We start from the raw sequence: 26,258 nt of genomic DNA, 5'->3' as shown, positions 1-26,258 counted from the left end.
AGGAGGGTTGAGAAAGGCGAGCGCAGAAAAGCACGCTGACCTCTGTGTCCTTGCTCTCCACTCGATCCCAGCTGCCTTCAGACAGTCGGTCCTCGCTCTGGGTAGACAGAGAGTCTTCCTCAGGACTGTTGTCCGATTCCCGTAAACAGGTCTGAAAGCAAAGCCAGGGCACGGGTGGGGTGAGGAAAAGGCTTTGGTAACATTCACAAATGTGAAAAGCCTTGTCTTCAATAGCCACGTTTACATGCTGACTTTTATTCATACCGATTCAAATCATTCCGAATGGAAATTTCACATCAGCTGTTTACATGTCACTTCATCTATTCCGATCCAGCGTTTACATGTGTCTGCCTTTATTCCGAAAGGATGTTTGACAACTGCCGTCTGACATGCGCAGATTAATCAAAACAAAGCGTTACGTTGCAAAACATGGAGATCGATCGTCAGATCAGCTGCTGTTTTAACTTTTCGAGTGGAAACAAAACTTCAGAATAATACGCCGTTCATTTAAAAAGTTGCGTGGGTGCGCTGTGCGTGTGCTTGGAAGCCATGTTGCAAGTGACGTTACTTACGTCACCAAGTGACGTCACCACGTCAGTACGGAGCATGTGCCGAAAGAACGCAACCAGCCACCATTCCGCTTCCGTGTTTACATGATATAATTTTACTTCTAATCGGTTTGGGAAAAGGAATATTCCACCCCTGTGAATCGGAATGAAATTCCATTCGGTTTGGGCCTGTTCATTCCGAATGAGGTGTTTATATGGAACACATTTATTCGGTTTGAACAAATATTCCGATTGTAATTGGAATATTTGGCTCCATGTAAACGTGGCAAGTGATAGTGCAATGCGTAAGATAGCTACACAATCAAAAAATTTAAAGCTAGCAAAAAGTATTCTAAATAATTTACTGAAGATCACTTGAAAATTTAAGTTGTTCTTAATCAAACCTTAACTTACAATAAGTTACACTAATTTATTTTTTTTAAGTGCATTTTCCAAATGATTTCTAATAAACTTTCACTTCAATGTTAGCATGATAATTCTCTGAGTATGCTTTTGTAAATCACCAAATTTCCATTAATGCTTGAATATAAAGATGGTTGCTGCTGACTGGCAATTTTTATACCGTAATTTATAATCTTGAATTTCCTCCAAACTGAATGCCTAAAAATGTGCATACTTCGCCAGTTCTCATCAGATTCCAAACATCTGTGCAGTTTTGAGGAGAGACGAAAATCTCATTTTTAACCTCTTTCAGTGCCATAGACCATTATAGACGTAAAATCATATGGCTCTTGGAAACAAAATTAAAACTCTTTAAATGAGTTTAATACTACTAAGCGTCCATCCATCCCACTTCAAATGGATTGGACATCTAGCGATGCATATAGACTCCACCATCAGTTGACAAGACAGCTCCCACAGACATTGCGCTACGCCTTTCCGTAGGGTGCCGGACCCAGGCAGAAGTTGAGTTGGCTTTCACTGGGATAAACTCCGCTGCATTCTAACGCGGGATTTAGGTGGAAACAGGACAAACGTTTTACTGCATAAGCGCAAGCTGGAGTCCCTCAAGAGTGATTTGGTCGAGGATTCAAGGTAATTATTAAATTTTTGGCGTGATGGCACTTTAAAACGTTGTGAATACGATTACAGTATTTTTCGGACTATAAGTCACAGTTTTATTTCTTAGTTTGGCTGGGGGTGCAACTTATACTCTGGAGTGACTTATGTGTGAAATTATTAACACATTATTATATCATTTTACATGTTATTTTGGTGTATTGGAGTGACACTAATGGTTTGGTAAACTTGTTAGCATGTTCTTTATGCTATAGTTATCTGAATAACTCTTAATAGCTATGTTACGTTAACATACCGGCCTAGTACGCATTTTGTTGTGCATGCATCATGTAACATTATCATACTGTACACTTATTCAGCATGTTGTTCTCTATTGTATTTTTATTTTAAATTGCCTTTCAAGATGACATATCTTATTAAGTAAATTTCCCCCAAAAATGTGACTTATACCCCGGTGCGACTTAGTCCGAAAAATACGGTAAATGAATGGAAAAAATTAGCCTAACTTTAGCTTGAAATACAGTATTTACGTATAATGAATGATAAGATAACTGCCCGATTTTTTTCTTTTAACCAAGAGTTAAGAGTGTTTTACGTTCATATCTATAGAAATCCTGCTATTTAAGCATTTATTTACAAGAATTTTCAACTTAAAATGCTCTTTGATCAGTGACGGGCGCCACGTTGGATTACACAATACTGTAACTTTTGCTTGAAATATTTATGTAAAATGAACGATAACTGCCTGTTTTTTTGTTTTCAACCAAGAATCTAGACCGTTTTATGTTCATATCTATAGAATTCCTGATATTTAAGCAATTATTTACAAGAATTTTCAACTTAAAAAGCTCTTTGTTCCGTGACGGCCGCCACGTTGGATTACACAAGACTAACTTTTGCTTGAAATATTTACGTAAAATGAACGATAACCGTTTTTTGTTTTTAACCAAGAATCTAGACCGTTTTACGTTCATATCTATAGAAATTCTGCAATTTAAGCATTTATTTAGGAATTTTCAACTTAAAAAGCTCTTTGTTTTGTGACGGCCGCCATGTTGGATTTTGAGTCGCGACACAATACCAGAATTCAACCTAAATAAGTCACGATTGTATTAAAAAAATGCAAATTTTGCTTTTGTTAAGTAAAATTAAGATGATTCTACGTGCTTTCCTCAAGTATTACGTTTCTGATATGAAAATTGAGTGATTTATTAGCTGTTGAAAACTTAATTAACACAAACACTAAATAAAAAAAAAAAAAACTTACGTTAAATATTGCTATTGATCCTGCAAATGTAGGTGATTATCTCTGCATTTGGTGATTTGTGTGCATCTGGTGTAAAATTTTATAACTTTATAGCCATTTTAAGTTTTGTTATATTACTATAAAAAAATAATCGGGATTTTATTAGGAAACGACTTTGAATTTTTTTATGTTGCTGCTCATGGAGACTCATATATGCCTAAGGGAGTTGCCTGTTTTGGTTTTAGGTCACTAGTGACTTTGGTTTTGAAAATATCTAAATTATAAGTTTTTGAAAATAGGCCCCCTAAGGATCGGCCCTGAGTCCCGTCAACTGATAGTGAAGACTATGTGACGTCAATGGCACCCAAAGAGTTAAACTTTTGACCCAGGAAAGCTGTGTGGTAAGTGTCGTAAAGGAAAAATAATATACTAACAATATCATCCTCGTAGTCAACGTCAGGCTCTGAAGGAGGCGTGCTGTACTGTTTGCTCTCCAGTCTCATCCGCAGCTGTCGCACCTGCTGCCGTAGCACCTCCACTTCCTGTTTGTAGCACGCCTCGATCTGGCGCAGTCTTTGCTGCACGGCGTCCATGGGCACCGGCAGCCCGTCGTCGTCGAGGTACGCCGGAGTTTGGGGCGGGAGGGGAGAACTGCAGGCGGATGGCGAGGTGTACGATACGGGAGGAAGCTGGTGGCCCGTCAGTGAGCAGTTGTTGACGACAGGCGCGTTGAGAAAGAGCGCGGCGGGCTTCGCAGACGGCCATCCGGGCTGCGGGGGGCTGCCAGGACAACCGAGAGCTTCTTTACGGCAGCACTGGGAACCGCTGAGAGCCAGGCCGTGCGAGCGCAGAAGCTTGTACGCGAAGCGGCGGCTCTGTAGTGAGCGTCCGGGGTAGCGGCTAGCACTGCTGCAGGCAGACTGCATTAGGCCCTGGACGCTTTCCCAGTGCGGGCCCATTAGGGATATGTCTGTCAGCGGGCCCTGGGAGATGACATGGCTAGCATCTCCCTGGATGCGATCCAGTGTAGACGCTTCAAAATCTGTGGCTTCCTCTTTGTGAGGCTCAACTGACACCTGGCCCTTCTGCTGCTCATCATCAGTGAAACAATTCAAAATTGGACCACCGCTCTGTTCAGGTTGGAGGCCAAAGCAAATTTCATCTTGATCTTTGAGAGTTTCAGTGGAGTCATCCATGGGAACAAGAGGTTTTATATGCTTTAGATGAACCATGAGGTCTGCGGATTCGGGGAGGCCACTTTCCTGACTGTCAAGCAAGATGGCTGCGGTTGGTGGGCTGTCGTGGCTTGGTGGTAAGCACGGCTCTGATTTAGGGGTGTGCGGGGCGGGTACGGCAATTTCAGCAGTCTCACAGGGGCTCTCGGGATCCATTGGAGGTGTTGGAACAGAGGTGATAGTTGTATTTAGTGAAGGTTGGAGCGGAGTGTGAGTTTGGATGATGTCAGAATTAAGGGGGGCAGGAGGAAGAGGCAGGGATGGCAGAGGCTGAGTGGTGAGACAGGGCTCTTCTGTTACATCCTCACAAGATTCAGCACCATCTGAGGACTTTGGAGGATGTAGATGTAGCGGATTTTCATCCCTGCTTTCAGGTACGACCTCGTCAGAGCAGTCTACAGATGTACGATCTGGGGTGGGTGAAACCTCCAAGACGGGGCGATCCTCCTGGCAGTGCTTGTTAAGATTGGGGTCACTGGACGTGCGTGTCAGGGGTATTCCGTTCTCAAAAGCTGACAGAAGATTGTCCATAGAGCGAGTTTTGGGAAGTCTAGATATAGACATACGAGAGATAATTAGTACTTTTTTTCAAGTTTGTTTTTCATTTATTTGTTATTTACGGTGATGCTTGACAGCCATTGACGGCTCCAGTCGAAATGGATTTGACGTCTAGCGCAGTTTATGGCAACGAATGAGTGCCCTATAAAGGGTTGATGCATAGACTTCATTACCTATTGACATGACACTTCATCATTCTTTGCGTCACGCCTTATCAGAAAGGACCGAGCTTCATTTAGTATAGTCAGGCGAAGACGGCACACGCTCATGTCTAAGCTTGATTCAAGCTTGGATTTTTGAAGAACTAGGAAAGCTGTACCGCATACAAACAGATTGTCTCAGGAGTGATTTGTTCGAGAATCAAGGTAAATATTATATTTTTCGTACCATGCATGCATTTTGATTGTTGTGAAAAAAATCAATGGGAGAATGGGAAGCGCTACGGCATTGGCGTCATTCTTCGACATATATACGCAAAATAGATGCGTAACTGCCCGGTTTTTTGCTCTTTTAACAAAGAATCGAGACAGTTTTACGTCCATATCTATAAAGAATTCAGTGGTTGAAGCATTAATTCGCAGGAATTTTCTTCTCTGTTTACACATTGAGGCGGCTAATTTTTGTATCTGACTAGCCTCATAGTTGGCAATATTTACGCGAAATAAATGTTTTTTGCTTTTAACCAAGAATCGAGACGGATTTAAGCATTTATTAACAATATTTTTAGCCAGAAAAGCTCCGTTTACATCAGGCGGCCGCTAGCCTCATTTGCTAACAGTGTAGCATTGTACTTCGACATATATATATACGTAAAATAAACGCTAACTGCACGGTTTCTTTGCTTTTAACCAAAAATCGAGACTGTTTTACGTCCATATCTATGAAGAATTTGGGGATTTAAGCATTTATTCACAAGAATTTTCGCTAGAAAAGCTGTTTACATCAGGCTGCCTCTAGCCTCATTCGGTAACAGTATATAGTGCATAATGATAATAAAGGGCTATTCTATTCTATAATAAGTTGTGATTGTATATAGAATTTATTAATAATCCATTTAGATATTATTTATAATTGATTCTGCATGTTTTCCTCAATTATTAATTTTCTGATGTTAAATTGAGTGATTTATTAGCTATTGAAAACTTGCAGTAAAAAAAAAAAAAAATTAAGTTGCCATTTTGGTCAAAAACTTATATATGTTAAATATTGCTATTGATCCTGAAAATATAGTTGATTATCTCCTCATTTGGTGATTTTTGTGCATCTAGTATAAATCTGAGACTTTTATAGCCATTTTAAGTTGTGTTGAAAATAGGCCCCCAACGAATCGGCCCTGTTTCTCGTGTCATGTCAATAGGTTATGAAGTCTGTGGTTGATGTTATAATGCAGGATCATGACAATGTACCTATCAAGGGAGCGAGAAGAAAGTTCATCCCCTGTGACACTCGGAGACAAGTAGAGTTCCATAGAGTCATCCACAGCAGTGCAGGGAGAGGATGTGGGAAGGTAGACTGCTGTCCACAGCTGTAATGCTCGTGTGTGGCAGACAGGCTGCAGCACCTTGAAGTCAAACAGGAAGAAAGCCAACGCTATCAACATGTCACACTCAAAACCAGCAGAGGGCAGAATTTCACTGGAACAATCTACCACTGTGGAAGAAGCCAACAAATGCTATGTTCTATAGCATGTTATAGAAAAGATTCTGGTATCGAGTGTACAGAAAACAGTCACAAAAATTGTATAAAACTGACCATATCATGGCTTGGGATGTAGAGGAAATTCTGAAAGTTCTTGTTTCCTGTGCGAAGCAAGGACCAAACGGAGCAGGTGCGTTTGTAAATGTTCCTGGCCTCCCTCTCACGAGCATTGTTACATAGGAAAGTACCATAGAGACATGAGTATGTATGTTGCACCAACTTGACCTGAGAAAGGACAGATTAATAATCATTAAGAATTACAGCAGAATGGCAAAGCTAGTGAAGTGAGAAGGTCTTTTTTTTTTTTTTCTTTTAAAGCTAGTCTACAGATCAGTCAGTGGTATTCGCTAGAGGAATTCAAAAAAATCGATTATTACATGCATCGCGATTCGACACGTGACGATTCGATTATGATTCATAAAGGTTCAAAAACGATGATTTTTCCCTCATAACTTTATGGCAGCCGCTCGTAGCAGAACGAAATTCAAGACACATTTGCCGCCAGGGCACCGTTAACGGGTGCACGCACGTAATGATGAATGCTGCCTGTTAATGAGAGAGAGATTTACTCCTTTTTAAAAGACTGGAAAATAAATTTGTGTATGAGATAGGAAGGTACAGAAGCACGACCCGGCAGTCGCGCTTTTGTGCGCAAGTTATTTTTTAGAGCAAGAGGGGAAGAGAGATAGTTCGTTGCTCCTTGTCTTGTAGATGTGCAGCATTAGTCATTTCAATTGAAAAATGTCCTGAGTGTGTTGCTAAGACCCGTGTGCATCTATTAGAGGTGAGTAGACGAACCCTCTTGTAGTGTTTAGCCTTTATTGTTGTTGTTTTTGAGATGTTAATAGTTTGCGTGGAGCGCTAAGCTAATTAGCTAATTTGCTAACGTGTATTTCATATGCAGAACATGTAAAACCATGATTAAGTACAGCGGTAACACTACAAATATACGAAATAGCACAGAAATCTGTGAAAACAAAGTATATTGGTTAAAAGAAGTTATTTCTAAAGACATTTTGTTTCCAGAAAATTTGGGATTCATTCCAACTGTGTAAATTTTATTGTATTGTTGAGAGAAATAAGTACTCCCTTTAAAATGGTTAATGTTTTTGCACTTTCTTGAAAAAAATCAAATTGAATAGAAAAGCAGCTTAAGGGCAGCTTTTTGTTGTATTGGCATGTTTCCATCGTTCCTGTTGAATCATTAGGATATTTTAGATAAGCAATGGACATAAATTTGTTTGGCTACTGTATTAACTAGTAATGTACGATGCATCGATAATAGTGGTAATCGTGATAATCGCGATCTTCGTGAGTACCGTGATCATCGTTCAATAATCGAACCGAAGCACCCTGAATCGTAATCGAATCGAATCCTGGGGTGCCTAAGATGGCACACCCCTAATATTCGCCCCTCCCAGTCTAAATGAATCGGATTGTTTAGCGCCGTCAATTACATACATGAGGGCCCTATAAAGAGTTAAATAGGTGCATGCCGATCACCCACCAAGAAGGCCTCATTGAACTCAAACAGGCATGGGAACTGTTTGATCAGCTGGTGAACACAGTCGAGCCATTGCAGAAAGACGGGACACTGCTCGCTCACGTCATCGGTGTTCTCCTGGTGGCCACAGCGGTCCCCAAACTTGTGACCGTAGTCCAACCAATCGGTCTCCACAAGCAACTGAAAACCCTGTGAATCGCATGCTTATCACTACACGTGAGGTCATGATAATGTGGAACAATATAACCATCCTAATCTTATGTATATGCATCACGTGTCAGTGTTTTATTCATGTGGTTACAGATAAAACTACACCCACCTCTAGTGTTCTGTAATATGGATCCAACAATATCTTGGCCAAGGCAACAATTTGTGGTGTACGGTCCCATCCGTCTGAACAGTGCACAAGAACAGGACGGCTTTCTCTCTCCACAGATGAACACACCAGCGTGGCCGCCTTTAACATTACAGATAGATGTTGCAGCCAACGGGTACTCTCCAGAGCCGAAAGCCAGCTGGGGAAAAAGAACAGCCAGATCACTTTTGGAGACAAGGCCGCTTTATGAAAATATTGAAAGCAGTTATTGATCATGTCTTTAATCCAATAGAAATATAGACAAAACATAAGACCTACACTGTCTGTGTGCGATATATATTATAAAGCAGTAGCAAATTGGGATGTCCCTGATCCGATCACGTGATCGGCAATCTGGCTGATCGGGCCATTTTTCACAGGCTCGGAATCCAGAGTAAAGGATATACTTTAAGGCCTAAAAAGTAACAAAATAATCCAGAAATACAATGGCATTGCCAAAAGAAAAATATAGACGTTTTATACTCTGCAACACTCCCGGAAAAAGCGGAAAAAGAAGTACTGTATACAGGACAGTACAGTAACATGGTTGGAACTTTTGCTCAAAAGACTTTTTTTTTTTTTTCTGTATCGGATCGGGATTCTGTATTCTTAAAATCAAGTGATTCGCACTCTGACGCAAAAATATGTGATCAGGACATCTCTATTAGCAACACTTGACTTTGCAAGTTTCGATGGATAACTTGCAAAGTTATTGCTGAAAACTTACTTGAATTTATGAAGCTGAATTTATGTTGAGCAGAACTCAGGATTTTAAGTTAACTGTTTACTTTAACTAGGAGGAACTCAAAATTTTAAGTACACCAGACTTAAGTAAATGAGTTATGAATACCATAATTTTCGGACTATAAACCGCCTCTTTTTTCCTTCATTTTGAATCCTGCGGCTTATAGTCCAGTGCGTCTTATTTGTTGATTTATTGGGGTAACCTTTTATTTGACAGCGGCATCATAAGACAGTCATAAGACCGTCATAATTATGACATGGCACAATAATGGGCATTACTGAATGCTTATGACAGATGTCATTAAATGTCAATTTATGTCACTAACTCCAATTATGTCCGGCTTGGATCTTTTACATCCATTCAAAAGTAAGATAATTTGCCAGAATATGATTGTCTAATGACAGTCTTATGGCGCCACTGTCAAATAAAGTGTTACCAAATACCTATAGCTAGCAATTAATGAAACAACTAGAACACTAACTGAAGACATAATTAGCACAGAACATGAATTTTGATTTTTATTTACATCTGTAGCACTGCAATGCATGCTAGGAGGCATGTTGCACAAAAACAGTGTTGACAGCAGGTGGCAGCAGAGGTTAACTGTCTCCCCCCCCAAGGGAGCAGTGATGGCCAAATGAAGCTTCTTGAAGCAATAAAGCTTTGCATCCAATTGGTCCAAAGCTTCATAGTGGTTCACTTGATTTTATGACAGTCATATGATGCCGCTGTCAAATGAAGTGTTACAGGTTAATACTTGGTGTAAATATCCCATAATACCGTGAGGACAGCTGCGGCTTATAGTCCAGTGTGGCTTATGTGTGAACAAATGCCGTTTTTTTGCCAAATTTGGTGGGTGGCGGCTTAAAGTCAGGTGCGCCTTACAGTGCAAAAATTACGGTACTAAAAAAAGTGGCTACTTAAGCTCTCAAGTTAGCATAATGTATAGTAAGTGTTATTTATTTTTTTATTTACAAGAAGTGTATTCAGTGATCCCTCACTTATTGCTGTTAATGGAGACCAGAACCAACCGCCTAAAGTGAAAAACCGAAGTAGTGTCACCCTTTAATTTTTAACATATAATTTTTTGTGTATATAAATATCAATAACTGTATTTAAAATTCTATGAATGCATATCATTAGAACACTAATGAATAGCTTGAAACCTGTAAATAAAATATTAATATGAAAAACGTACATAATGTATAATACAAATACATACTGTACATTCATTCTCTCATGCTCTCTCATATAATACGTGTGTGTAAGTGTACATACATACGTAGATGTGACGTATTATTTGTTATATTATAGTATTATTACAGAAATATTTTTAGAACAGTTTTATTCTTATAACAAGAATAAAAATCCGCGATGCACTGAAGGTTCTAAAGTTGAGCCGCGAAGTAGTGAGGGATCACTGTATATCACTGCCAACAAGCTTTCAGGTAAAACAATCCTCCTAGATGTAAAGAACGCAGTCCAATTTTCAAGTAAACACTGTGGTAAACGCAAACATGACACATGGCTTCAATGTCTGAGTGACCAGACAGACAGCTGGCCCACTCAGCAGGAATGAGACTGGACCTGGGGCAGCTTCCTCATCTCTTGCAGTTTGGATTTTCCGTGGGGGTGAGAGCATTAACATGGGGGAGGGAACAAACAGGGGGACACCACGCTCAGAGAAAAAGGTCAAACAGATCCACTTACTTTCCTGGATCAGGTATCTGACTGCAGACGGTCCTTAGGGCCTGAAAACTATTCCGTATGGCATGGATGTTGGCCATTCCCATAAACATCACCTCACAGTTCGGGTAATACTCTGAACACAAATAATGTAAAGCATTACCGTTCAAAAATAATGGAATATTTCAGATCTGTGACTATTCTGAAATCTACACTATACAACATAAACATAATTTATGATTTTTCTGCCAATGCAGTAGTTCCTCAAAACAAGGGCGTAGGTTTGCATAGGGACGGTAGGGACATATCACTACCAACATTTCAGGATGCTCAAATTGTCCCTACCAACTTTTAAGCCACCTTATTTGCATTATGTAATGAGTAGTTATATAGGCAATTTAGATTGTCTTCCCATATGTTGTAAGGATAGAATAAACCCTACCATTATTAAGTGAATTATTTTTATTAAGTTCAGACTTATATTTATCCCTTTTCAACTTGCTGAATGTGCCGGTCCAATTTCTCCCCATCAAACGCACGTTTGATTGGCTGATGACTTGAACCCCCCCTCTCCGCCACACAGACACACGCGCGACAGTTTCACTTTGACAACATTCCGCCTCCTCCGCCCAGTTCGAAGAGGAGGGACACTAGAAGTTTTTTTTTCGCCAGCAGCAGCCACTGTAAGTAATGTAAAAAGACGTCAATGTTGTGGAGGTGGTGGAAACACCACTAATTTTCCTACTGAAAGTCCGACCTACATCAGAGCTAGCATAACATTAAACTTTGTGACCTGCAAAACTACTGTGGTCAGGCCAGCCTCCACAAGGAACAACGAAGTTAAGCTAGCCGTCCCTCATTCGGATCATTGATTGCATTAACTGCATTACGATAAAGCAACGCGATGGCTTCAGAGTGGAAGTCCCTGTAATTTAAAAAAAAAAAAAAAAAAAACGGGGAGCTATCCAAGAATGTTTTTCTTTTGTTTTTTTATAAATGAATTTGCACTTCAAAATGTTACTTCCGTAGTTTTTGAAAACAAAGGTTTGAAGCGAACGTTGTATTACCTGAACCAATATACATTAAAGTTAGTATAAGTCAATACAGATTTATTATGTATTGATCATTTAACCTATCAATTAACTAGGTTCATACTGTATTCGTGAGAAATGTTGCCCTGACCCACGTTCAACAATCTTTTTGGTATTATTAATGTCCCACTCCAGCAAAAAGTGTACATGCAGGTTATGCTGTTATATCATCCCTACCAATATTGAGATCAAACCTACGCCCTTGACTCAATATGATAGAGTGGGTAAAATGACCAATTTGTATTACTCACCTTCACACTCACAGCCGCCACCCTTTGCACGGTTGGCCACTGCAGCGGTGTAAGATCGAGCATCCAAAATAAGCAGCTTTTGTGGTACCGTGTTGTCGTCACAGACCGAGCTGCCGGCAAGTGAGGAGTCTGGCAACATAGGCAAAAACATATGGCTTACATGACTACGCAGTGGTATGAGATGCAACAAGCAGGCAGAGGAAAGTAGAAAATCCAATTTAACTCATTCACTCCCAGCCATTTTCACCAGAGCAAGGCCCTTCACTCCCGGCCGTTTTACTGAATTTTGACAGATTTTGCAAGGCCCACACAAAATTCTGTTCTATTGCTATATAAACATGAAACCCATCAAAAGAAAGATTGGACTCTCTTCTTTCAGCGTCCTCTCGTTTGTTTTGTTCGGTCGTCCGCCGCCTGGCATCATGACACCAGCGGTCCGACCGTGCTGCCGGCCTTTGATTGCTGTTGCATCGGGTTGCGGGTCTTACAAAATGTGCTACTGCCCTCCAGTGGCCAGTTTTATTGCTTTACAATGGGTTTGGAGTTTTGTTTTTTGTTTCTCAGATAGAGCGGAAAGCTATAGATGCTTCTTTAAAAAAACAAAAACGCAAAAGATGTATAAATACATTTTTGGGACAATGAAGCATTTAAAAATAGAACGTATTTTTACGTTTCTGGGAGCAAATGAGTTAAGAGGGAAAATGGGAATCAAGAAAGTATGAGACATTTAAAAAGATACTGAATATCCATATCTGCTGTTTTTTCCTCAATGCGGCCATCCATGTGAATGAATAATATATTGTGGCGCTGAAGAAGATGCACTGCTTAACAGCCACACTCGTTCGGAATATCCCTTGCAACCATTAGTTAAAGACCATCACAATATAAAATTTTGCACAAACCCACATTTAAAAAAAAAAAATCAAACTGGCTCATTTGATCAATTTTTTAAATTTTGGTAGCTGTTACCCAACATAAGGTGTCCATCAGAGTAATCAATGCAATAGGAAATAGTGCAAAGACAAAGGTTCTGTGTTTTGTAAACCTTCAAAGTATAACTTTTTATCTGCCATTGATGGCGACAGACGTCCAATCCATCTAAACGGAGACACTGGCAGCGAATGATTCCCAGTTCAAATGGATTGCCAACCAGAAACAGTCCTTTAAAGAGTTTTAATCAGGATGTTTTACCAAAATCACTGTCAGATGAGTCAGGAGCTTCTCCACGTTGTTGGCAGGCAGCCCCAACACAGGAAACCTTGGCACCCATGTCCATTTGACAAGCTTTGGCAATGGATGTCACTAGGTACTCATCATCTGTGTTCCTCCAGCCCCACCAGCTGATTTCTGGCTGGCTGCAGCGTGCGATTACTGCCCCGTTCTTCTGGTGTCTGGAAGTATCAATCAGCATCAAAAAATGATATTAACAAAATCCAAATGAGATATAATCAGCATACCTGTAGACCACCACGGGAATCCTTTTCCAGGATCTGAATGAGGCTACACTCTCTAGCTCCTTGTCAGTTATCCATATTGGAACCAGAAGCTTTTGTGGGTAACTGGAGCACAGCCTGGAGATAAAATGTTGTCTGTAACTTTACATTGTATTAACCATTCATCCATTATCTCATTGACTGCCACTGACAACGCGTGTTCATTTTTCGGTTTGTTCATGTTTCAGAATGAACGAACGTTCATTCACCTTTCCCAGTCAAAAGAGATTGAACGTTGAGCATAATCAATGGCAGCTAAAGAATTAATGTTAAATCACCTGTCAACAAATGAGGGAAAAGACTTAAAATGCGTCATCAAATGAATTGTTGTGTAGCTAATAGTAGTTAATGTTGTAGTTGTTGTAATGATTATGAAAGAACGGTAAGATTCTATTTTTTTTGTGCCAATTTTACTTCCAGGTTTCCTTCTACATTTAAAAAACAAAATATAATTCTTAACAAAAATATGTGTGTAGTTTCTCGTGAAAAAATCTCATCACACTTATTTTAAGACTGTTTTTACTTGCTACAGGAATAAATTAAATTGAAAATACTATTTTAACAAAGTTTTTTTAACGCAAGAAAATGTAGAAAAAACAGTATTTATGCAATAAATACTCTCATGTAGGGTGATGTGGCATTGTTGAGGCAAGGCCCAAACTGTCTTTCTGTATTGCATACAGTATGCATGTTTACAACTAGACTTGGTCAAATAAGGCGAGGCCAAGAAGTGTCCACAACAACGAATGCTAATCAGAGAGCCCCCTTTTGTGAAGTTGGTCCCCCCCATCAGACGCAAATTTATTTAAAAATTATGTCAATTATTTGTGCTGTAAAAAGTTTTGTTTGTGGAGTTATCGTTTTTAAGATATTTACAATTCTTTTATAGGTCAATCTGAGGTCAAGCAGCCCCCTATTTTGAATGAAAATGGCTAAAAATGGTGTCAATCGTTCATGCTTTGTTTGTGCTGCTATCGTTTTTGAGGTACTGAGATATTGTGTGATGAATTCACACAGCCACCCATCTACGGCGGAACAGAACCGCAATGGTTCCAGTCATTTATGCTAGGTTTATGCTGTAAAAAATGTCAAAACTATAAATAAAACGAAACATTTTAAAGCACAAACAAGCACAAACGATTAACATCATTTTTTATAAAAATTTGCATCTGATGGGTGGGGGGGGGGGGCAAATTCACAGAGGTAACAAACCCTTATCATTTAGTGCTGTGCGATTTATAGTCCAATTTATGCGACTTACTTATAGTTGCAATTTATGGCCGACACCCTCCAGATGTTTTGCGTGTCAAAGCCCATCCTTTTGACCTCCATTTCCATCCTTTGACGCACGTGATCACCTACAGACAAAAGGAACAAGGGCACACACACTTTAGAAAAAAAAAAAAGCACTTTCAAAAGGGTCTTTGTCAAAATGTGCGGTCAAAAAAGTAATCATTACTCAGATTTGTGTTTGTGTGTGTGCATTCATGTAGAATAGAATAGCTATTCGTAGTATAGACCTGGGCGACACAGATGAACATGCTGGTCTTCATCATCAGCACTGCCTCCCAAACACCATGCATGATAGGCAAGTGCGAAGAGGTCTTCGAGGCGTGACGGGTGAGCTATGGCTCTGCTTAGACGCTTGACCCACTCCTGACACTGCTTGAATGTTGTAAAGTGGCATCTGTAACACAAAATAAAATGACTTTTGAAAAAGGACCATTTATTTTGATGAGGTTTAAGATAATGATACCACCACAACACCTGAGAATAGCAGGAGACTTACTACTGGGCAAAAAACATTGTCTAATTTCCCCATTCCATTTTTTTTACCTGACAACTTTGGAATCTTTGCAAATAATGTGCAGCTGGCCCATATCTCTGCTCTCTACGCTTTCGATCAGCCTGAGGGGCACCTGAAGGGGGAGACAAAGAGCAGGTGTAATGAGTGTGGTGGGCCACTGACAGAAAAGACTGCACAACTGCTCAGATTACCACTTTTGGGTGTGGAATACACTAATCTACGCTAGACGGTTCAAGGCTTCAGCCACAAAAAAATACAACAATCCCGATTTGATCCACACGAGTATCTACACTATGAAATAATAAATGTGCGATATTAATAAATCAGGTGTTTTTGTTATTGCAGCACAATACCTGAGCAAGTTTGAAGGAAATTTTAGTATTGTATCGTTTTTACTGATATAAAATGCCAAGTGTCCTTGCAGTGTGATGCAAATGTACCACATCTGTGGCACCTTGTTCAAAGGGTGTTTTAACACGAGGTACTCACAGATATTTCATTGTCCACATCTGGGTAGGTCTAAAGCACACCGACAACATGGAGCACACAGAGAGGAAGGCCACAAGAAAGGAGGAAATGGAAAAATAATTAAAACCAGGGAAAAATAAAGAATGACAAGTAAACTCATTCACTGCCAACGACGAGTAACTCAATTAAAATCTAAATGTTTATGGCCAATATTGTAGTTGCTGTGTGTGTGGAAACTGATAAAAATGCCACTGAAAAATACAAACCCATGTCTGACATACCATGTGGTAAGGTAGCAATGCTCACAGTAAGTGTAAATTGCTAATACATAATTATTTCGCCACTGGAAGCAGTATTGTTAACCCTTTGTACGACAAGTGGCTATTTTTGATAATTAAATAATACCGTAATAATAAAAGTAACAACCCCATATGTGGACATCGCATTTTGGGTCATGAAGGCCACAAATTACATTTGTTATACAAGTGTGGCCTACATGACCCAAAATGTGATGTACACATATGTGACGCCAGATCTCAGTTATAATTTTATAATCATTGCTTGCTTATATATATTTTTCATGACTACATATAATGAGAAACTAATGTTAATTAAAAAACAAAACAAAAACAAAACTATATGAAATTAATAAAACAAAAACTGGCTCACAAGAACATTAATGTTGTACTTTTTCTCTCATAGCATTTAGCTCTTTGCTTACCATTGACGGCGTTTGACGTCAAATCCATTTTAACTGAGAAGGAGTGAATGAACATTCCGTCATTCATTGACGGTGCTAGACGTCCAATCCATTTTGACTGGGAGGGGCGAATGAACATGGATTTATTCACCCACCCTCCCAGTTAAAATGGAGTGGACATCTAGCGCTGTCAGTGACATTCGTCAAAGCTAATTGGACGTCCAGGGTCGTCAATGGCAAGCGAAGAGTTGATTGGGTTCCTTATAAAGCGTTAGTTTTTTTTTTGGTAGTTTATAGACCAATGTTTCAATGACAGAATTGTCACGACAAAAAAAAAAAAAAAAAAAAAAAAAAAAAAAAAAATCAAATTACCATTCAGTTTGTTTTACAAAAACTTTTTCATCGGGTTTCTAGGATTCTATGGCTTCTGCATTTAAAATAAATAAAATAACCTACATCGCAATGAAAGTGTGGCAGTGAATGAGTTAAAAGGGAGAAATCATGAGTTTGAAGGATGTCAGATAAAGTGGATCACACAGTGTGCTACTTGCCGCGTGAACACATGACCTTGCAATTGAAATCATGGAGGGAAAGACAAACATGGACAGGAGCAAAGGGCAACAAAACAGCTTGAAAGAATGAGGCTAACCTGTAAATGGTAGTGTGGGGTAAAGGTTGAGGATACTTTGCATTCATTCAAGAGTTCATCTATAGCCGCATCGTATACTTAGAATATTGTGAAAAATGTTCAATGCTTTTGTCAGCCATTTCAGAAAGTAAAACTCAACATTATATCGAATCATTACACATTGATTGAAATAAGAGGAAGGATCTGTAAGACATCCGCAGAGTATACAGCAGCGGTCCCTCGATTTACAGAAAGCTAGCCTGTTGAAGCTCCTTGATGCTCGTTTAAGAAAAGTGAGACACTCCTTAAAATGGCGGCGTGAGAACAACTCTTGGGTCACTTTTAATGTTTGGAGTAGCTCGGAATGTTGCAATTAAGAGACAACGAGGATCAGCCATGAAAGGTCTTCGCAAAAGAAGCTGCTTTTTTCCAGAGTGCTGTACCTAATCACAGTGACAGAATAAGTGGAAGGAATAATTGTGGTCTGAATAGGTGCTCCAGCAACAGGGATAATTGCAGCCTTGAGGATTCTCAACCTTCGCAAGGAGTGACATTTGTGCTTATAGCATCCATTTTTGATTGGTCTAAATATTTCTGAGATACTCAATTACAAGGTTTTCATTATCTGTAATTTAATCTTGACTAATTGGCAGCCATGGACGGCAATAGATCTGTGGGTGGGTGGCAGCGAATGAACATTCATTCGTTGCCACCCTCCCATTTCAAATGGATAGGACGTCTGCCAGTGATAAACTAATTTAAATTCACAGCAAAAGGATGATTGGAAGCCAAATGATTGAACGTCTCCTGCAGTCCATGACAGTCAATGAGTTAAAACTTGTAAAAATAAAAGCTTTAAATTTGCCTCTATGTAGCAAAAATATGGCACATTCTGAAACTTCTGCAAAATGAAGCTTTTTAAAGGGATCCACTGATCGAAAGGCTTGTAGTTCTTAAAAGATCAATGTTATTATGAGTTAAAATAAGTTGATATTGAAATCCCTCTTGATGTTTTCATTGTTATTCAATTTGTAAAATTACTTTAACTAGTAGGTTGCCATTGTTGTTGATGTCACATGGTTACGCTGCCAGAGTATGACTCTAGCGACATAAACAGTAATCTGTTCAACCTTTCAATTTGAACCGAGAGCATGACAGCACTGTCGATATTTCACAAAACGATTAGCAAAAGCAAAATGAAAAGGAAAGACGGGATGACACGAGAGTCGGAAAAAAAACAAAAACAGTGTTCTTCCAAAAGGTCCTACAAGAGGCGAATTTGACACCCAAAGTACCACCGTGCGCTTTCAGCTTGTTTTGTTTAGATGCCTACAGACAAAACATACTAAAGATCCCTTCAGAAAATACTTAAACATAGTTATATAAAATAAGGGTGGTTTAAATATGCTACGTGACTAATGTGGTCAACAGATCAACTATCTGCTTTAAAGTTACCACAAGAAAACACAACGCTTAAAAGTATGAGAGGAAAACCCATGCAAAAAGTATTTTGAGGCAATAAATAGGTAATAAAAGAATTAATAAAAACACAAATAGTAAGTACTCGCCGCTATAAACCGATGTGCGCATCTGTTGGACATCTCGCCGCGTAGAAGAAATTGGAGTAACCCGGTAGTGTTCGTCTAGTAACTGTGACAATCTACGTCAGGTCTCTCCAAACCGGTTCTCAAGGGCCAATGTGGGTCCTGGTTTTTGTTCCAACCCATCGAGTACCGACAGTTTAACCAATTAAGTTTCTGCTGAAACAAGCAGTACCTGACTGCAATCAACTGATTACGCTTGTAAGACACCAGATTGGTGCATAGGTGTTGTCTTGTTTTGTTGGAATGAAATCCTGACCCTACTGCGGCTATATGTGGAATAGTTTGGAGACCACTGATCTACGTCATCACCCCGAGCCTCCATTGCACGCATAAAACATGGCACCCTGCGTAGGTCAAAACATGTACTAAATATTATAGATTTTTAAATCAATGGCAATATTTTATGTGTTTCTAATAACATATTTCAGTAAAAGAGAACAACTGTGGCTTACTAGAGAGCCTATAAGTCTATGTCTGAGTTTCCCTTTAAAAATAATATTCTAACTAGAGATGTCCCGATCCGATATTTGGATCGGATCGGACGCCGATATGGGCAAAAAAATGCGCATCGGTATCGGATCGGCCGACACTGAAAAATTCCGATCCAGACTTTTTAAATTTCGATCCGGGTTTTCCAGCGCACCGATTTACATAATCCATTCCAGTTTTTGCTTCAGTTTCCCTAAAATCCGGTCCGCATTTTATGGCACACCTTCAACACACTACATTACCGTCTCCCAATTTACCGACTTTATCGGTAAAAATGTCAGCTGTGTGGGATCATTTCACCTCAAAGGACGACAAAGACGAAGAGGCAGAGTGCAACATATGCCACAATAAAGTCAAGCGTGGTGGTAAAGCTGTTAGAAGTTTTAATACAACCAACCTAATCAAGCATTTAGCGAAATACCACCACATACAATATGAGGAGTATGTTAAGAAAACCAAAGACAAAAAGAAAGGTCCTACGCAACTAACACTGGCAGAAACTTTTGCTATGCGTGACAAACTGGCACTCGACAGTCCCAAAGCGCAGGGAATAACAAGAGTCATTGCCGAAGAATTCATTCTGGATCACGAGCCATCATCTCTAGTGAGTAAAGATGCACCATCCAACACTTAGAACCACGGTACAACATGCCCAGCCGTCATTACATCCTTGCGCGATTCAGCCGTGGAAGATTCGAGAACGATTCACAAACATCCAAATTCCGATTATTGAAATATGTCAAGTTAAGCGGAACTAATACGCAGCGCTGTCTTCGGGACGCAATGAGAAACGGACTGCATTGCGTCCCGAGAGTAAACATCATGCTTGTCATAGACCCGGTAATGCCAATGCTCGACTCACGGCTTTAGCTCAACTCATGCCGCTGGATAAAAAAACACAAGAATACCTGACTGCTGCTGACAGCCGCTACAAACTACGTCACCATCGTTTTACTATAGATAATGGATATCATATGTATATAGAACTAGATGCAAAATGACAGACTCGACGGCGTTAGCAACATTGAAGTATGGAAAATTAGACGCGTTAGTAAACAGCCGCCATTTAAAAGCAGGAGACTGCCCTAGTAGGCTGTTGTGAACCTTCCAAGGGAACCTAATTAACTTTTTATCTAAAATACTCCTAAATCGGCAAAATCTTGACTTGAATCTATCTTCAAAACAGTTTTAAAACTTTCACATGTTGAAAGTAGACAGAAGGGAAATTATGGAATAACGGGAGCAATTTTAACAACTTTAACAGTTGATTCGCAAAATTAAATGAATTGAATGTAGTTTAAAGCTGATGATACAGACTGGGGACTTGAGTATTTTATTTACTGTTTTAAAATGTTAACTTGATACTGAAATAGTCGTTTATTTAAACCCGAGAGGCTTTTTATACAATTATTGTAACTAATGCACGAAACATTAAAAGCATCTAATAGCTTGGGGGGGTTTGTGGGATTTTCCACTGAGGTTGTTTGTGTGTTTTGCTTTTTTAAGACAGTTTACAATATTATTTCCACGATTTACTGACTGACTTTGCCATTTCTGTTTGTTATTTATAATGTTTTGTGTTCGTCACTGAATAAACAGGTCAGTTTCTTATTACCAACCGTTGTGTGATATTCAAACTCACCTAATTCAGCTGGCGAGTTGTTATCAAGAGTACTAAAACCCTTTTCAACATGAGTCTGGCAACTAAGTAAGGAGGCTAAATAACTTTAAACTTTAACACATGCTCAGATAGGCCGGTATCGGTATCGGCCAGTATCGGTATCGGATCGGAAGTGCAAAACAATATCGGTATCGGATCGCAAGTGCAAAAACCTAGATCGGGACATCCCTAATTCTTACTGTATTAGATGCACCTGTATGTTTCAAGCGCCACAGTACCTAGTCAGTATGATGGACATTGTTAGTTTGACTTTTCCTTAAGCTTGCCATCTGTTGTAGAATTCCAGCCTTTCTGGAAAATGTCCCAAGGATTTGGGTAGGAGCAGGATTACGACAACTGAATATAGTACAAAAGTCTGCTTGGATTTAGAGTGCTTTGTTAACGTGACAATTCAAATGCTGTGCTCTCAAGTGGCAAAATATAAAATCATACAGCCATTCGATCAGTAATGAGCACTCGCAATGGTACCCCAGTCTATAAAGAACTAACAGACCATACGACATGATTAGCGACCTGGCCCTTTGAGTTGATTGATACAGTAAGTACAGTAGTAGTTTGGGTTGAGTTACTATAGGTCTTTGCGATAGACTTACATTGATGACCATACGACATGATTAGCGACCTGGCCCTTTGAGTTGATTGATAAGTACTGTAGTTGTTTGAGGTGAGTTACTATAAGTCTTTGCGATAGACTCACATTGATGACTGACTCCTTGAACTTGATGTGGAGCCTGTAGTTAGAAATGGCAATGACAGCCTCATCTGCATGGCCAAGATACTCCACCCCTTCCCCCTGAAGAACTGGGAAGGGGACCTGTTAAGGCACAATACACAGATTGTTATAACACAAATAGTAACAAAGCAATAGATCAGCACCTTGTATCATGTAGACTCCTAGAATATAATGTAGGAAATGAAGGTTCTCGAGAGGGCTTGGTATCTTCACACATCGTTGCTGTACAACACACAATAAATATTGTTTGACATAACATTACAAATTGATAAGGACTTTTCGCCGTTTGGCATTGAAAGCGTCATTAGACTGAACATTAACGAGTATCAGTCCCATGTTTATGTGGAGTTCCAGAATTCAGCTCTGGGCAAGATGTAAGGCAGCTATCCTGCAGACTGGTTGCCAGTCAACAAAGGAGACAAACAACAATACCACCTATAAGCAACATTTGATCTTGTAACAACTACTCTGGGAAAATCCAAGAATGGGGAAACATGCAAACTAGACGAAACACATGCTGTCCAGGGTCAAAATCGTATCATACAAGTGCAAACAGAAAAATCTGTGTAAATGTTAATCTTGTAGATGTCAATTTAACTTTAAGCTCTCTATATCAGCAGATGTCTCTCTGGATTTTTGTGAGACTACAGTAGAGGGATATTTCTGCACAAGAACTAATAAATAAATTGTACTGTATTGTTGCCGTTTTGATAAGTTACAAAGCGTAAAAGACCAAAGCTAATTTTGTACGGGACAACATACCAAAATTCAAACTACAAATTTATACTGTACAGTATATACAGTACCTATCAAACCAAACACTGAACATCACCAAAAACACACCATCCCCACTGTGAAGCATGGTGGTGGCACCATCATGCTGTAGGGATGTTTCTCAGCGACCGGACCTGAAAGGCTTGTAAAGATAGACGGCAGAATGAATGCTGCAAAATATACCGATATCCTGGGGGACAATATTTTTCAGTCTGCAAGAGAAGTACGGCTTGGGAAAAGATTTATATATTCCAACAAGACAATGATCCAAAGCATACTGCAAAAATTACACGGGAATGGGTTTAAAAAAAATAAAAATAAAAAAAAATCCTAACTCCTATCAAGAATTTGCGGCTGGACTTGAAAAGGGCTGTTCATGCCCAATACCCACGCAACGCTTGAGCAGTTTTGCAAAGAATGGAGCAAAATTGCAGTGGGCAGATGTACAAGACTGACTCACTGACAGACTGACAGACTCAGTGCTGTGATTGAAGCCAAAGATCCACCTAAGAGTACTGACTTGAACGGGGTGAATAATTATGCAGCTATTTTCATTTATATATTTTTATTTTATTGATATTAGTCTGCAAAAATCTATATTCACTTATACTTTTAAACACTTTTTCAAATACAATTCCAATTTTGTGTTAAAAATTCCAAATTGTTTTGCCCATGAATGCAATAAAAGAGTAAAACATCCAAAAGGACTTGTGCATAAATCTCGGTGTGAAACATTTTACTGTACTGGATTTTCTAATCGCGTAATCGTTTGCCTAATGTAAATCAGTACAGAGATTAAGTGATTTTTCATTCACCTGAAATAAAAGCTTGCAATGTGCCATCAGTGTTTAATCTTGACAGATGTGTCACCCATTTATTCTTGACTTGCGTGACCTCTTTACACACATCACAGCTGCATGATTATCTGCCTACACTAACATGTCTTCCTGTATCAACATTGCATCATTATTACAACAGATTGCAAACCTTGCCCTGCAGTTTTGGCTATTGGTAAACCACATTAGCTTTTCCTGCATTATCATGCAATGCTGAGTCACGCAGTGGAGAATCCACTGACACATGTCAAAGAGGACATGTACAGTGGGGAGAACAAGTATTTGATACACTGCCAATGGGAAAACCCAATGGCAGTGTATCAAATACTTGTTCTCCCCACTGTAGTTGACCAGATGGGGATTATTGAAGAATATCAGAAAATCAAGCTTGCTTAAACTGGGTAAACAACACAGTCTTAATTTGTCTAGCCCAAGTCACAACAGACAATAGAAGTTGGGATAAAACATTAAATTGCAATCGTCTTAAAACTGGTAATACATGGGGTTTTTAAGAGGAAATTCTCTCGTCAGTGTAGTGTATCTAAATGCCACTACAACTGCTGTTGCATTCGCATTGCGCCTATCCAAGTGCGCACGATGGTTGGATGCGTGTGGGTACAGTTTAACCTGGGAATCTGAATGCATGGTACTCTGAACACTGATACCGAAACAGCCAAATATAGGTAGTAGGCTGGCTGAGATTAACTATTCAGATACACGAGGAGGCTTCTATTTATAAAAAAAGATTTTTCAATAACAACGGTAAAACATTAAAAACTATATACTAATGCTAAAATGTCAAGTCTTAATTGCAAATGGTTTTTAAAAAATAATTGTAAGAGATGTAGCCAATTTATATTGATTTAAGAATAGTAGAAATGAGAATGAGGGGCTTCATATCTGTGCGCCACCCTGTGAAACAGACCAAAGATATCATGCTAAGCATGCCATAGTTAACATGTTGTACTGCCAGAAAGCAATAAAGCAGCTGCACTCCAAAAGTAGATGCATGAGTCACTGAGAGCCTGCGAGTGAGCAGAAGATGGTGTCACATGTCCTCCACGGGACTTCACCAGCAGAAATAATTTAGATAAAGGGAGAGCGAGACTATAAGAGCGAGTGATAGCGAGCGAGAGAGAGAGGCTTATGAATAACAACGGCTTGTGAGTCGTGACTTCCGGTTGAGGAGGCCGGCCAGTGAGAACATGCAAGTGTGCACACACAGCTGCATGCATGCATCACAGCAGAGAAGGCAGCAGAAAGTGTTCCGCGATATATTTAATAGGGGATTGCCTGCAAGAAATCTTAGTTGTGCGTGAACTATCAGAAGGAGTTGCCTTCATAGAAATTAAGACACAAGGTCCGAGTCCATGTGTAAGGGGGAGGGGAAACAACGTCACTTGGCAAAGTTAATACAAATGTAAAAAATGGGAAATATTTCAAAATGTTTAAAATGAAAAAAAATATTTGGTTACAGCAAAACATGTTGCAAAGTACTGATAATCCATGATATTTCATGTGGTTCAGTGGCAGGTAAACTAGGGCTGCCATGATCGACTAATTGAATAGCAATTAACAAAAACCAAGAAATAAATAATGAACATGCTCTTTGTTTTGTGTTTTATTTTAAAAACAAACAAAAAACGAAATATTCTCATATTTCTAGGCTACAGAAATTTTACAAAATTTTAATTTAACAAAAAACTTGAAGTCAATGCATATGATCTACCACACAAAATGAGGCGGGGCGGATCTGGCCGCTAGCTGCCAGTTTGACACCACTGTTTTTTCCTGGAGAAAATCTAAATTTGTCCTGTAACCATTAAAAGTAATTGTTGACAGCACTACATGAATGCAACACAAAATTGGAAAACATGTTGCTGTTAAAGGACAAGCACATCATGTGTTTCTCATGTGGACCTGTAACACTGATCATTTTGTTGTAATCTCTTGCCTATCGCCATGTTGCAACCTGTCCATGCGTGTGTGTGGAACAACCACCCGCAGGCACAACTTAACATATGATTAATGCGCCCTTAAAAAAACCAAAAAAAACAAGGCAAAGCAAAGTGCAACAACTGAATGAACCTTACTGATGGATTAACAGACCCACTGGAGTGAATTTGGACACAATTGGTACTAACAAAGTTGTTTTTCGTAGCCCTTTTAATTTTCTTCTTAGTCTTTTGGACGATAATACTTATTAGTCTTAGTAATATTTTCGTCATTTCAAAATGTGATTGTCTTTGTCTAGTTTTTGTCGACTTTTAATCAATATTTTCGTCTGTAAAATAGGAAAAGGTTTTCAATGAACATTGACAGATGAGCACATATGCATTTACAAGCAGCTACAAATCTATCTCATAATAATACACACTCAGCAGGAAAACAGTAGGCGACATTATTTTCAATTAGGGGCCGTTTACATGGTGACTCTCCGAGAATACGAACAATTTCAAATTTGCATTTGCGTCTCCGTTTGAACAATGTCGCAATTCCGCATGAAAACGATGTAGTATTCATGCCAGGCCCTAGGGGGCAGTGCAGATTTACTGGGCGACAGAGAATGATGCACTTTGACCCCTCCAAGCTCCCTCAGCCCGAAAAAAAATATACCCGCCCTCTCGAAGCAATGTCATCTTTGTTTTGTTCAAAAAGGCACAAAAACTGAAACGTTGAACATATTTAATTTGAAAAAATTATTAAAACGGTAAACTAAAGCCGACATTCAGCCATATTTGCTGTTTTTAATGTTTAGTAGCACCGCTGCACACGCCCAATGTGACGTGTAATAGTGCTGACGTTAACAGCGCGGTCTTGCGCCGCAGGAGCCTTTGATATGCATGCCGAGGAAGCCCCCCCCAACCCCCCGCAATTGGATTCTTCCACTTTGGAGGCAGAATTCAGAATTTTTCGTTTTCGCCGACACTACGTGCACGCGAGGCGAGTCCACAACTCAGTCATTGCATCTTTGTGTCGCAGAGTCGCCATGTAAACTGCCCCTTAGTTATACCCACCTGGACGCCACAAACTGTACGTAAAAAAAAGTTGTCCGAAAGTTTAAGAGGATGCTCGCTGTTAGCAATA

The 26,258-nt window shown here is 39.5% G+C and overlaps 1 protein-coding gene across 5 annotated transcripts in view; it reads right to left on the bottom strand.

Moving 5' to 3' along the window:
• The window catches only part of mtmr4 (myotubularin related protein 4), a 52,680-nt gene that overhangs the window by 4,522 nt on the left and 21,900 nt on the right, over positions 1–26,258 (bottom strand). For 4 of the 5 annotated variants that reach the window (XM_057821312.1, XM_057821314.1, XM_057821313.1 and 1 more), the window contains 15 exons: positions 21,526–21,642; positions 15,748–15,777; positions 15,288–15,370; positions 14,972–15,138; positions 14,713–14,809; positions 13,416–13,529; positions 13,150–13,349; positions 11,959–12,087; positions 10,641–10,752; positions 8,150–8,345; positions 7,834–8,019; positions 6,381–6,551; positions 6,035–6,189; positions 3,270–4,620; positions 41–151 (listed from right to left, as the gene is read on the bottom strand). In XM_057821312.1, the coding sequence (XP_057677295.1) occupies positions 41–151; positions 3,270–4,620; positions 6,035–6,189; positions 6,381–6,551; positions 7,834–8,019; positions 8,150–8,345; positions 10,641–10,752; positions 11,959–12,087; positions 13,150–13,349; positions 13,416–13,529; positions 14,713–14,809; positions 14,972–15,138; positions 15,288–15,370; positions 15,748–15,777; positions 21,526–21,642 (3,219 nt within the window). The remainder of the gene's footprint in view (positions 1–40; positions 152–3,269; positions 4,621–6,034; positions 6,190–6,380; positions 6,552–7,833; positions 8,020–8,149; positions 8,346–10,640; positions 10,753–11,958; positions 12,088–13,149; positions 13,350–13,415; positions 13,530–14,712; positions 14,810–14,971; positions 15,139–15,287; positions 15,371–15,747; positions 15,778–21,525; positions 21,643–26,258) is intronic. The other variant, XM_057821311.1, reaches the window with a different exon arrangement.

The sequence above is a fragment of the Corythoichthys intestinalis genome, chromosome 18 (genome assembly GCF_030265065.1).
Source record: "Corythoichthys intestinalis isolate RoL2023-P3 chromosome 18, ASM3026506v1, whole genome shotgun sequence".
In the NCBI taxonomy this organism is placed as follows: Eukaryota; Metazoa; Chordata; class Actinopteri; order Syngnathiformes; family Syngnathidae; genus Corythoichthys; species Corythoichthys intestinalis.
Note: the sequence above shows the minus strand (reverse complement) of the source record. Positions and strands in the feature narration are given on the sequence as shown.